The sequence below is a fragment of the Varroa destructor genome, unplaced genomic scaffold, assembly GCF_002443255.2.
Source record: "Varroa destructor unplaced genomic scaffold, Vdes_3.0 BEIS01000003.1, whole genome shotgun sequence".
NCBI classification, from domain to species: Eukaryota; Metazoa; Arthropoda; class Arachnida; order Mesostigmata; family Varroidae; genus Varroa; species Varroa destructor.
Window position 1 is genome coordinate 43,928,724 of NW_019211456.1, and position 13,052 is coordinate 43,941,775.

The 13,052-nt window shown below is 37.4% G+C and overlaps 2 protein-coding genes and 1 long non-coding RNA gene across 8 annotated transcripts in view; 2 read left to right on the forward strand and 1 right to left on the reverse strand.

Annotated features, from left to right (window-relative positions):
- Window positions 1-6,583, forward strand: part of LOC111248014 (uncharacterized) — a 19,893-nt gene extending 13,310 nt beyond the window's left edge. For all 6 annotated transcript variants that reach the window (XM_086984039.1, XM_086984037.1, XM_086984036.1 and 3 more), the window contains 2 exons: window positions 4-75; window positions 2,516-6,583. In XM_086984039.1, coding sequence (XP_086840165.1) covers window positions 4-75; window positions 2,516-2,704 — 261 coding nt within the window. In that variant the 3' untranslated portion in view covers window positions 2,705-6,583. The remainder of the gene's footprint in view (window positions 1-3; window positions 76-2,515) is intronic.
- Window positions 4,304-10,697, reverse strand: LOC111248013 (transmembrane protein 135-like). The gene is made up of 9 exons (XM_086984035.1): window positions 10,564-10,697; window positions 9,953-10,036; window positions 9,231-9,400; window positions 8,965-9,095; window positions 7,870-7,996; window positions 7,440-7,552; window positions 6,649-7,090; window positions 6,210-6,376; window positions 4,304-5,926 (listed from the first exon to the last, which is right to left on the reverse strand). The coding sequence occupies exons 2-9, from the start codon at window positions 9,999-10,001 to the stop codon at window positions 5,788-5,790; spliced, it is 1,338 nt and encodes a 445-aa protein (XP_086840161.1). The 5' UTR covers window positions 10,002-10,036; window positions 10,564-10,697; the 3' UTR covers window positions 4,304-5,787.
- LOC147756996 (uncharacterized) lies at window positions 7,276-10,570 on the forward strand. Its single transcript, XR_015324043.1, has 4 exons — window positions 7,276-7,322; window positions 7,911-8,133; window positions 8,933-9,527; window positions 9,960-10,570. It is a non-coding gene; the product is annotated as an uncharacterized LOC147756996 (long non-coding RNA).
- Window positions 10,698-13,052: the final 2,355 nt, after the last annotated feature.

Genomic DNA, 13,052 nt, shown 5'->3' on the forward strand with positions numbered 1-13,052 from the left:
CAGACCGGCCCTCCGTTGCAAGTGACCCGTTCACAGGCTAACTGCCTTACCAACTATTGCCTCAGCAGCGTTCTTGTAAGTTGTTTTTGCAATAATTCGTAAAATGTTTGGTATTATATAATTCTGGAGGTTTGTATTTTTCCGCTGCTGAAGTTTACATGTTTGCCTTCTCAGATAGGTAGTTTAACGTTTATATAACATGGCCAGTGAGTGACATCGCTTTCCCATAGCTGTCAACTGGAAATAAAAAAAAAACACATTACGATAATTCTTCTCGAAAATGTTCTCATTTTTACATTTCTTATTCATATTGTTTAACTACAGGGTATTCATGAGATTACTCAACGTTTCAATGAAAGTTTCACTGCTTAAAAGAGAATCTAATATGTTTTTCCAATACGTATTTAGATCGTATGTTTTTATTCAAAAAACTAAATTATTCATAAAAGAATCGTGCTATTCATTTTCCTCACTATAGAATCATTGGTGGTGAAAAACTTCCGCAGTTTTCACAAATGAAACAGTCCTGAGTACTACCATCGTGGCATAGCAGGTCAACGATATCATATGAGTATCGAAGTCCGTTCACGGCATTCAAATTGTGCGAACGGCCATTCAAAGCAAGCAAACAGTCACAATATGATTTTGTTGACCGGAAACGGCGAAAATGGGGGTAAGAGCAACGGCGATTGTCGTCTCATGAGAAAACGATAAGACAAGCTGTAATCATCATTCGCCGTAAAAATTACTTCACGAACTTCATACATCTGTTAGGAGTACAAAAAAGTTCTCAGCCTATGCTCTGACTGTTCTAGTACGCGCACTTTTCTAAAGTATCGCCAACTTGCTTTTTGGTTCACTGTACGTTTTTAAACGCCCGTTGCCTAAATCTATCAGCCAACAGAGTAGACATATAATTAAATCGTCATTTTCGGTTCTCTGTGCTGTTTACGTTTTAAATGTAAATGCCTACTGTTTGTGCAGCTGAATATATGCATTTGGATGATCGTGCAGTGTATGTTGAGACGTGCAGTGTATGCACAATTTCCTGTTTTGAAGCTAGCGAAAAGTTTTTGTTCAGTTGAAAATGACTCGACTCTTTCAAATTACCCGCCCTATGTGGCAAAGATATAGCGGATTCCTCATGAACTGAATTAGCTAACATGATACCACAGCACACTCGCCTTAGCAAGTTGGTTAAAAATAATCTCTGTATCAAATCGTTACTAACACGACATGTGAATTTCCTACTTTACCAAGTCCAAAATATCATGGACTTTTTTCGGCAAGCGAGACATTCATAAAAAGAATGTCTGCCTGTGTGTTTGTTGGAACATGAAATAAGGGTTCTACTATAAATTTCGCAAGATCTTCGTAGGAAAATTATTCTTATACGACGACATGAATGTCAACGAAACTGGGCACTTAGCAATCACACCGCATATTCGTTTGTTTTAGAATATCGGCGGATAATTGAGAACTGCAGACTGGCTTCTCCCACACGCAACCAGGCAGATGCAAGTAGAAGCTAGATCACCAGATAGCGTTATTTGTACTTATATGCAGCCAATACTAAATCAGGAGAAATCTCGGACGTCGTCGTGCTTTACCCTCTATTATCATACTTCGGCTATGATAGGCGCAACCTTGACCGCTTCCGAGCTTTCGTATTTTGGCCTTTCACTCTACAAAGGCTATTCGTACGACCAGTGCTTGTTTGCCATTAGCAGAAAGATAAGCGCTAAGAAGACCGGTATCGCATTTTTGGCAGAACACAGACCGCGGCGCGTTAACTATAGTCTCCTTATAAACGCGATTGTCTATTTAAAGTTGGAAACTGGGTCCGATAGCCTTCACATTATATACCTATATTTAATAGCGCTGTCCCAAAAACAAAAAGCGATTGTCATTACGCGCCTCCAAATTAGTGCCGTTTTACTATTGGTAATGAAACAGCGTACTTCATAATACATGTTCAGCAAACTCTTGCTCTGTATGATTTGTTACATCACTAGTCAGTCCGCACGAAACTTTTAAATAGGTCGAATGCTCAAAAATATCAAATAAGACACTATGACTCGAACTCATTGTGTAATGGTTTTGTCAAATGCAAGTGCCAAGGCCTTCTTCTATATGATGGCTGGGTTTCCTATTAAAAATCATTTATAACCTAGAAGCCTTTGTTCAAGTAATTATTAATCGTATAAAGTTATCTAAAATCAGTTTGGCTTAGTCCACATCAAAATTTAGGCCCAGGGGAAGTCAATTTGAGTGATTCGCGCGATCATTTTTTATTTAGAAAAAAGAGAGTGACTGAACGAACCATTTGCTGGTTCAGTGCAGGTTCAGTGATGGCAGTGGTATCTTTTTTTTCTTTTTTTGATGTTTAAAATGACTTTCGAGCTCTGAAATTCGCCGCTCTGTGTAATAGCTATTGACTAATCCTTCTGCGAAAACGCATAGGGCAGGTTTCTCTTATGTTAAATATGTTTATATATACATGCTGGTGTTTCAGGGCGGAGGTCAGGGCGGGGCAGCTGTTCCAGTGAGTACGGGCCGCAAACGACGGCACAGCCCTGAGCCATCGAATCTCTTTGCGCAACAAATCAGTGTAGATACAACGGTCCTCTTTCGTGAAAACTCTTATCGATCTAGCAATGAAATTAATAGAGACTTATTGTTGAATGGCCGTGATCACGGTTAGTCGTATGGATAAAGAAAGCAATAAGAAACGCTTAGTTAATTATTGGACTTGCGACTGTATCACGTATCGCAACTTACATGGCATATGCATAATAAATCCTGCTATACATGTTATGGCCTACATAATTGAAAGAGAAGTTGAAGGACATAAAAAAAGCTTAGCTGAGCTCATTGCCTCGAAACGATTACAAAGCTAGGCTAAACGCATAAAGATGGGATGCATCCATCGAAATTATTTGATGCGACGATGATTGCGATCGATGGAACGCATAGCGTATAATACTTAATCGACTGATCAGTTAGATGCGGTGACTCCTCGAAACAGAAACAACATTTTATTTCTCTAGATTTTTTCTAATCGGATTATATTATTCTAATTAGAAAACGTTCGAAATTATTTTTCAACTAAGCAAAAACAAAGAAGGTCTAAAGGAGTATTATGCCTCCAATTAAATTAAGCAAAAAGACACTTTTTAACAATGGCTTGCGCAGCTTCTCTGTCTGTGGTTTCAACATGAACAGCAATCAAACTTAGAAGCCGTGATGCTCTTTGTTCTCTAAAATCTCCTTCTTCTTACTTAAGATGAAACAAGCTTCTTGTAGCTCGTCGTCAGAGAATATCTAAAAACCAAAAAGATTTCTATTAACATGACAATTCGTGGTAGAAGCAAGTTATTATAGTTGAAAACTTTTTTGTTGCTTTTCACGACACCGCTCTATTCAAAATAGACGGCTACGAGTTACCCTAAGCCTACGGTCAAAATTCGTTAACAAAATCGTCAGATATAATAGCATACATTGATATTAACAGAGTATGAAGTTGTAAATATTACACATTTGCAATTTGAATAGATACCGTCAAACGTTGTTTAGGGGAATTTAACAATTGTGAAATCAGTTTTCTTACCTGCATTACTTCAGCAAGAAATTTTGCTGGTAACAAGTAACTAAACTTTTCACTGCTTGCTGTCTTTTCGACCATTTTCATTCCCTCGGGTACTCGATCTTTGATGTGCTTAAAGGAGTGCTCTAGCGCTTCGTATGCAGCCCGAAAATATTTCTGGATCTCAGGGCCGAATGCCGAAGCCTTCTCAGTGTACTCAATGAAAAGGGCTTCAATTTTTTCGGCGCCTCAATTTGAATAAATTTATTGAGAAAGTATTTCAAGCATTCGGTATCACCTTTCTCGTCATCGCCCACATCGATGAAATACGAAGCAAAGTCAAGCAGACATAGAATACCAATCGACAGGTGGATGCACACATTGTTCGAAAGGACGTCCAAGAGCGCCAAAGTGTTCCAGTAACTCAGCAGGTAGTCAGATACTGTGGAATATTTTATTTATATATAAGCATTGCGAAGTTCAAATCTTTACACTTATTGTATTCGGCGCCATCATAGTAGACCGGACACATCAACTAAACATTTACAATCCGTACTCCATCAGAGCTGTCACGGCAATATCAGCATTATGTCCCAAGAAGTTTGTCAAACGAGTTCGATCGATCTAGTCATCTATAGTTATACAATGAAATATACATGTTTCATTACAAACATACCTGCAGGATTTGGATAGTATTGAATAGCTGAACGGCGTCTCTACAGTGATCTACAGCTTTTATTGTACTTGAAGCATGTTACAAGTTTTCTTGGTATTCAGCGTAAATCCTGGCAGATCGTTTTTTCTGGGCATATAACATCTAAAAGTTTGATGAGGCACAGATATCTCTTAATGGGTTCATTTGTGTTAGGGTGGCACCACAAAAAAGCTTTAAAAATTTATGAGATGCTAGGATCTCTGATATGCTTTCTGCTAGAATAATTCGTTATCGAAAGCCACGGCATGATAACCTCAATAATTATAACTAGCTTGCTTTAGGACAGGAACGATTCTCTTCGTTTGCTTGCAGTGAAAGACGAAAGTCCATTCTTCATTCCAACAGGCTTACTGGTGCGAACTTCCAAGTATTTATTAATATTTTATTGCAGAATTGGGTCATCGTAGTGTTAACATGGTATTCGGAGCGGTGTATTTCTTAACAAGTCTAGCGGTTTACGGCATGATAGATTCCTCACGAGAACGATAAAATAACGACTAGTGGTCGAGCGAAGTTGATAACGCGTAATGGATGCTACTAAATTAAACGGTCTAAATGAATCCGACATAATCAAAAACCCTAATTTTTCATGCCTCAGTTACTGTGACCGCGCTGATTTTTTATTAGAAAAACTATAAGCAATAATCCGTAGATTCGAGCCGTTTAGTTGTATTTTGTCTATAGGATGAATCTGAATGTATTTAATTTCATAGCCAAGATACTTTCAGCATTGCATATGACATACCAGCATAGTGTAAAATAACCGCGTTGCGTATTCGCAATGTGGTTTTTTTTACAAAAAAATTTTTCTTTGTGCATAAAGTTAATACAAACGATCTTAGATGCGCTAACTTATTTCACTATAGAGATGTGAATCGCCTTGTTGACAAAAACCAGTTTTTTATATTACAAGTTTTTGTATACTGTAAAACGACGTGAGCCAAAGTCGAAATTTTACACTTGGGATCCATTTCTATCTGACACTTAGTAATTCTTAGCATGAACATAAATCGTTTTGTAAAAATCAGCTGAATATTCCTGTTCTTAACAATCGATAAATCTGGCTACAGTGTTTGAGTAGCAGAAAGCTACGTTCTTGCTAATTATTATAGGCAGCACTAAAATCAAATTAAAAAAGTGCGCCAAGTAACGTCAGTTCCTAATACAAATGCTACGACCTACGAGGACATATCGCACATTAATGTTTCGCCGAAACCCGTATAGAGCTTTTAATATCCTTACTTATGTACATGTTGATACTACACATTTTAAGCACATTATACACAAAGATACCTTGGAAATTAATCCTTTTTGTATCTTATGACTCGAATTTTCTCAACCTTGTATTATCTTATCCCGATGGCAAATGGTATCGACTCGATTCGTTCGGTGTCAGAGCGATTTCGGCTGTACTGAGTGATCCTGCACGGTTATAAACGATTGTACAATCATCTGGTGTTTCACCACAAGTGAATATGGCCAGTCTCTAGCTCCATACGACAACTTGTTCGATAAACTTCGGATGAACCTTTGCGAGGTTGATATTGTACGGGAAGTAGTCGTGGCTAAAGGTCGTACAGTTAAAGCCTAGCATTGCAACTACATGACGATTCAGTCTTCCTAGCCTGAAACCCAAAACGCACAGAAGCGACACTTTATTTTACTATTTATCAGAATTAGTAAGGATATTCATAAAATAAAAATACGTAAATGAATTATGTATATGCAACATCGCATAAAACTGTATAGAATGAATTTAAACTAATTGACCAAATGGCTTAACATATCCCTTAAATGAAAGTACTATTGTGTACTGCGTTATTATTATCAGGAGGATTGGTAGACAAACTGTAGCTATCAAAGATGTCTGATTATGCCCTAGTGCTAATTTTCAATTATTCAACATACCCTGTTCCGGTAATATTGTTTAAGAATTGAAGATAAGACGGTCGAACGTTGTGTGGTTCCATGACAGAGTTAAATAACAAAAAAGCCGTAGATATTGTGTAGACGATCTCCGCTCCAAAGGGAACTTGCGGCAAATAGCCTTCTTTCATCGCCTTTATATAGAAGACCTGCAGCCGTAATAATTAAATGCAAAAACATTTGTCAACACGTCTCAAGCAAATTTTATGTTCTAAGAATGTTATATGCAAGCGATCTTCCACTTATTTTAACATACATACAATAAAGTTACCTGGTGTTCATGTAAATATATACTAGGCATTGCACGACAATGCATCGAGTATAATAAAGTATAGTTACCTATCGGTAATCAATAATTCTTATGCGTTGTTTTTATCATTATTATTACTATTTATACTACTACGTTCGGTTAATAACCAACCTCAGCTGCTTTCCAGAATAGATAGAGCGTGAGGCTGGTATTCCTCGAAATAGTTATCCATGTTCCAGCTAGCATTCCAGCAATACCTCGACAGACACTTTCGTCTATACCGCGATTTCTTAAAAGGCAGCGAACTGCGCGAAAAGTTGACACTGCTCCACCCAAGAACAATCCTTGACGAAAATAGGTTTCCGAAGCAAAAATTTTAACAAGTCTTGTACCTAATGTTATTGGGTCGGATACAACTGATGGTAAACTAGTTGCTGTAGAAATAAGGCCGCGACCCAGGTATCCTATGAAGAAAGGCTTCACGAAACCTCGTAGAATGTACATGATATGACTATCGCCGTGACGGCATCTTGATGGTGACGTTGCTAAAAATTCGTTTTTGCCGATAAGGAACTTCAATCCAGACGATACTGGATCTTTCCTACTCAGATCACTACAATAATAACAAAGAAAATGATTTACGCATAAAAATAGTCAAGACAGGCAACCTGTTTTTAGATCTAGTTTGTTAACAAAACATTGTTTGAATATCGAAATGGACACATGTTTTAGAAGAGATTACATTATACGCTTTTTCAAAGATAAATATCGTCTTACTTATTTCATATTAATTTCCAGTGAAACAGACGAAGAAAGGGGGTACAAGCTCACCTTGTCTGAACTTGGTAAGAAATACCTATTCAACAACGTTAAGCTATTTTATCAGAGGTGCTGAAATACTCTAATATGCTACACGTACCACTACTACTACTATTAGTTAACCTATCTTGTCTTCAACGTACTTGAGTATGAATGAGTGCCCCGCCAGTCCTGCTGAGAATAGCAAAATATCTCCATAAGGTAGCACAGGAGCTAATTTTCTAGTAACCAGGAAATTGAACAGAACTTCCGAAAGCTGCAATGAAAACAATAAATATCTTAATCGGCCACATCTATCCATCATTCTATAGTTCTGGCCTATGAACGATAAAAAACACGCGATCGACTACATTTAGCGATAGTGCGTTTTCCTGCCTACTAATGGTGCACAACTTTATATCAGGTCGTTGTTTTTGTTTTTTGTTGCAAAGGCTAATAACTCTCTGCACTTTCGTTGAGTATTTGCCTATAGTGCCAAGGATTTTGCCTATACAAATGACGATGCAGTGAGCATAAGCACGTAATGATGTGAGTGGTCTAATTTGTAGATAAACCTATAAATAGCCTATTTACCAGATTGAGCATATAGAGCGCAAGCACTTGACGTCTTTCAGGTCGTTCGACGAGGATTGCTAGAAAGGAAGCGAACAGTCCAGATACAAAGCTTGACTGCGGCACGTAGAACCGATCCGAACTGTGCCTATTGAAGAAGATAATTATATTGCGAAAATAAACCAGAACACTGTGAGAAGGCTGCCATATGAGGTTCGATAGCGACACATTTACACGTGAAGTATGTGGATACATGGGATGAGGTAATGGCTGGCTGGCAGGCAGGTAGGTAAAACGCAAATCTGCAGCATACGAATACTGTTAATTTTGCAATTAGTAAAATGCCAAGCTTATAGTTTCAATTATGAGTGCGCGTTTTGATTGTAAACCAGTAACAAGCAGCACCATCGAATTTCTTATGAACTTGATTGCAGTACACTATTCTAGCGATTAGCCAAGGTAATGACAATTTAGGACTCAATGCATTCTAAACATAATTATACGTAAATACAAGATATCGAGTCAGATGCCAATATATCGGTGTGTATTCCCACTAACAGACTAGTAGTTAATACTACTTTAACTTGGAAATACTGGATAACAATATTTTCTTTAAAAGGGCGTACATTTTAGGAGCTATATATATATATATATATAGAAAAGCCGTGAGCTGATTTTAGCAATTAGAGTGTGACATGATATTAGAACTCCTGGTCACTTATAAACGCAATAAAAATGTACTAACGTATCTTTTGCGGTTACGGAGACCTTTGGAGATTTGTGTATATCTACGATCCTTCGACTTTACTCTTTACAGCAGTTATTGAGCCGTCTCCTTTGTTTACTTGCCTGGTCTTCAACATAATATTAGTTAGCTTCAATAATTATTAATGGGGAGCTCTGTTTATAAACAGCTTTCGCACACAGTTATGCTTTTTCTTAAGCCATCTTTTGACGTCTTCCACAATTCGCTGAAGTTTTCTACCCATTCACTCATCATATCCTACCAGAAATTATATATCAAATATATATGTGTCTAGATATGTATGTGTATATATATATGTGTGTGCGTGTATTTTGATAGAGAATGACACAAACAAGGGGCGGAGAACGTACCTGAATACACAGATGAAGAAGAGGAAGAAGAAGACATTATAGCTGAGAAAAAGAGTCGATTGAGCCGTTGATTGAAGCGTCTGCCAAAAAGCGTTCAGCGACACCTTTCGTGATAAGCCCAATTGAGCAAACTGAAAATTAAGCCATAAGCATATTGTTTACTTATCATAAATACTAATAAAAAACGAATAGCGACGCAGCCCTTTTGGACATTTTTTATAGTGGTTTTGTAATAACATATAAAAAAAAAAAAGAAAAATACTGACAAGATAAAGGATCCCGTAGATCTTCATGGATTCGCGCACGCACGACAGAAAGACGTACAACCAGGCATAACTGCATGTCTCTGACCAGGGATGAGCAACTTCGTAGCAGTGGTACGGAAGTGACACCATAAACTTAGATAGAACTCCCATGGCAGCTATGGTTGTAGCGGCTGGAAAAGCAGACGCATACAGTTCATAAGAAAGCGGTCGGGGTAATGCTTGGAAATCAAATGGAGATATGAATCTTGAAATGCCAGCTTGAAATGCAGCCAGAGCAAATAATAACATAGGAGATAGGTAAGTAGGCTCCGCTCTAATATTTTAACCGTTAAAGGCTCATTCAATATACACCTTGTAGCAATTCACGTTACTTAAATTGTCATTTTAACTTACAACTACCTTCATGAATGGTATTAAGGTCGTTTTAGTGATACTTTTCCATGATATATTATAACTTGTCCCGAGTATCTATTGAAAAATGCAGCAAGCTTCCGCCAACTTGCCATGTATGATCTAGGTACGAGCATATAGCTAAATAATATTTCGTATCTCAAAAAACACCTCGATTACCCATATGTCCCCGTTCTTATTAGCTCATCTATATTTGATAACTGTGAAACCTTCTATTCCGATGCCCCATATTGTCTCGGTCAAACTGACCGATACCAGCTATTAATTTATGTTTATATATGTCAAAAACTAATATCTCTTTTTATGATTACCTCTTAGACTACATTGCACAACCAGGTATGATTCAGTCACCCGCAACATAGTCGACCCAGTCCGCTAAACCAATCATCGAAATACTGAGTGCAACAATCATATGAAAAAAAAATCACAATAGCATAAACCTAATTTGGATTGAGTGACTTTATACGGGGCTTTTGCCTTGAACCTAGTAGGATACAATTTATTTGCCACCTTGTGATATTAATCCCAATAAAAAAAAGCCGATTTCACTTTATACAGTAGTAAGACGTTGCACTGCCGCAAAATTATTCTTAGTTATTTGCAAACCAGCTCTGTCCTTTTTTCTTCGTTGCAATCCGTGCATTTTGGTAGATTAGCAACGCTTCCTTATCCATATCGACAACGCATGTAATAAGGAGCGCAGAAACCTACCGTTCATCCTCATAATTGGGGACGGTTTCTGTCTTGGCATCGCCAACTATCGCAAAACAAAGGCGTTGTTATAAGTCCTTGTGCACTGAGTAAAGAACTCATGATTATAGTGCGTTTTAGTTGGCTCAAATAACAAGATTGTTGGTGCACCACTGGGGACATACGAGCATAAGACAAAATCTAATCACACCAAAAAAAATAGAGCACTCACTAATTGAAGTAAGCAGCAAACTAACGTAAAACGGGGGACAACGATGACCAAATTCCTTATTGTTTTAAGCAATACAACGTCAGGTGAAGGTCTCCGCCAGCGTATCCTGCAGCACAGGACTAGCTCAACTAAATTGCTTCTAGCAACAGTTGTATATAAAGCCCTGGAACGGTTGTCCTGTAGTCAAGAAAAACATAGAAGTAAAAGTGATATTAACAGTTCTCTTTACTTCAGTAAATCTTCAGTATTTAATAAAAGTTAACACTGATTTGACGCCTATGACGGAGCGAAACCGATGAAAGAGTGGATGTTTTGAGAACAATACAGTCTGAGGAATTGCATCGTAGGTATGATATCCTCCATGCTATCGCTGTAGAGAGGTAGCAGTTCTAGCACTGATAAGCTGGCAGCAAACACAATGTTTCTACTCTGAAATCAACATATTTTAGATTTGGTCTAATAATGGAGCACTAATGTTGGCAACAAAAATTAACAATTACTCTGTTTAAATAAAAAAAAATATATAAAAAAAGAAATTTTTAAAAAAATACTCTGTTTTTGCTAACTATCTCCTTCTTTTTTTTTTTTATAAAGTAGTTCCTGTGAGCTAAACAAATGTATAATGTGCAAATTTATCATTATCGACACTGCGTGGCCAATGAATAAAGTTACAGTTTATAAATTGTCTCGGGTAACTTGTAAACAGGTGAAACTTCTATTCTCGCCGTTGGTAGAACAAATATTTGTCTATGGTAAGTGTTTTAGTGATTTTGAATAAAACAAGATGGACATCTTGTCATGAAATTTTAACTAGATTGTGTTTCAGTACCTTATTTCGGATGGCACGACGCTAGCGCAGGTCTTTATTAGCAGGGCGGATTTGGCTCAAGTACTGCGGTTATTCCAGAAATTTCAAGTAGACAAATTTGTTCGTCCACACCTTGATAGAATATTGGTAAAAATAAAATATTTAGAAGACGAAAATGTACTTATATTGCACATCTAAAAAAAATAGTAAATAAACAAATGACGATAACACTATAGGGAAAATCTTGTTCATCACATTCAACTTATGAAAAAAGAGACAATTTGTAGTTTTATAGATTTAAAGATGTTGCGGATCATGTAACTTATATTTCTCAACCTTAATCTCTGGTGGGAATCAATATTAAAATATGTTAATAATGGTCATGTTTCTAATCGAAACTTATGCGTAAAAACATACCTAGCAAATTAATCAATATGCATCCGTTATCAGTTAATTTTTCACTTTATTTCTAGCATTGTTATTCACTCTGAATTATATTCTACAACTGATATTTTGTAGCGTACTTTGTTCCGTGATATCGAACATACAAATGGATAAGCCTGACATGCAAAGTAGTCTGTACTGTCAAAATATTTACATAGCTACGTGGGTTAAGGGTTGTCACTGATGATGGTAAATATGGTTTGTTAAAAAAAATACACTGAACTGAAAACACGTGTTTCAAGCTGAAACATCTGGTTATTAGGAACATTATCTGTATAGTGATAGTAATCGGTTACCCACACACATGATTGTTCGAAGTAAGGTCCATTGTCATTGACATTTTTCAAGTGATTATGCTACTTCTCCATAGAACGGCACAAAAACATAACCTTCGATGATGACATTTCAACATCGCACAAGTGGCTACGAATTCTAAAAAATCGGAAAACATTTCGACCAACGTACATGTATTCAAAACATGTATGTCAACAAAACAAGGTCTATCGCGACCTGCAAGCGCACTACTAATTAACTGAATAATTAATTACCAGGTTGATTATCTCCTTAGAGAGTTATAATTCTGGTATAATTACAGCTGGTTTTACTGCCTCAGTTACGTAGGACTTTTTGCCAAATTGCTTTGTATTAGCATCTATCGCATGGCATTGCTCCAATAACAGCTCTCTACCAACGTCTATAAGCCTCGTTCAACTCCATCTGATTGATATCGAATCCTAGCTTGAGGAGGACTCTCATCAACGGTTAGGTGACGAGAAACAGCTGATTCTGGAGGTCACGTGATTCGCTGCTAACCAATCCGCGAGCAGCGATTTGATTACAAATAGATGTCAACCTTTCGCATGAATTTATAATAAAATTGGTCATAAAAGCTTGTAGTAGACTATAGCCTGAAAGAGTGTTAGGGTCCGTTTGCAATTTGATTGGTGCAGCGTGCCAAGACAAGCTTGAAAAGGCACGAATCAAATCTTAATGCTATCCCGTGATCGAAAACTCAATGTGACGCTTTTGTTTGTAACTGGCGCCATAGAATTGGATCCACGCATCGGATGGTCTCGAACGATCATTGATGAAACGGCCTTGCTAAATACCCCGCAAATAGTGACTTTAATATATAGAATTAGCCTGAAATATGCTATCAAAATGTCCCACTCGCCACAAGTGAAACAAAACAATGCGGCTGCCTCCGAGCGCCCACCTAGATCCCTAATTCAGCGCA

What these genes read in the sequence shown, in the direction of transcription:
- LOC111248013 (XM_086984035.1), bottom strand. Translation starts at nt 10,001, where the DNA reads ATGTTGCGGGTGACTGAATCATACCTGGTTGTGCAATGTAGTCTAAGA. An exon ending in TGTGCAATGTAGTCTAAGAG is followed by an intron (nt 9,401 to 9,952) that starts GTAATCATAAAA and finishes CTGCTTTTCCAG; the next exon opens with CCGCTACAACCATAGCTGCC. An exon ending in TATTCTGGAAAGCAGCTGAG is followed by an intron (nt 6,377 to 6,648) that starts GTTGGTTATTAA and finishes TTACGGCTGCAG; the next exon opens with GTCTTCTATATAAAGGCGAT.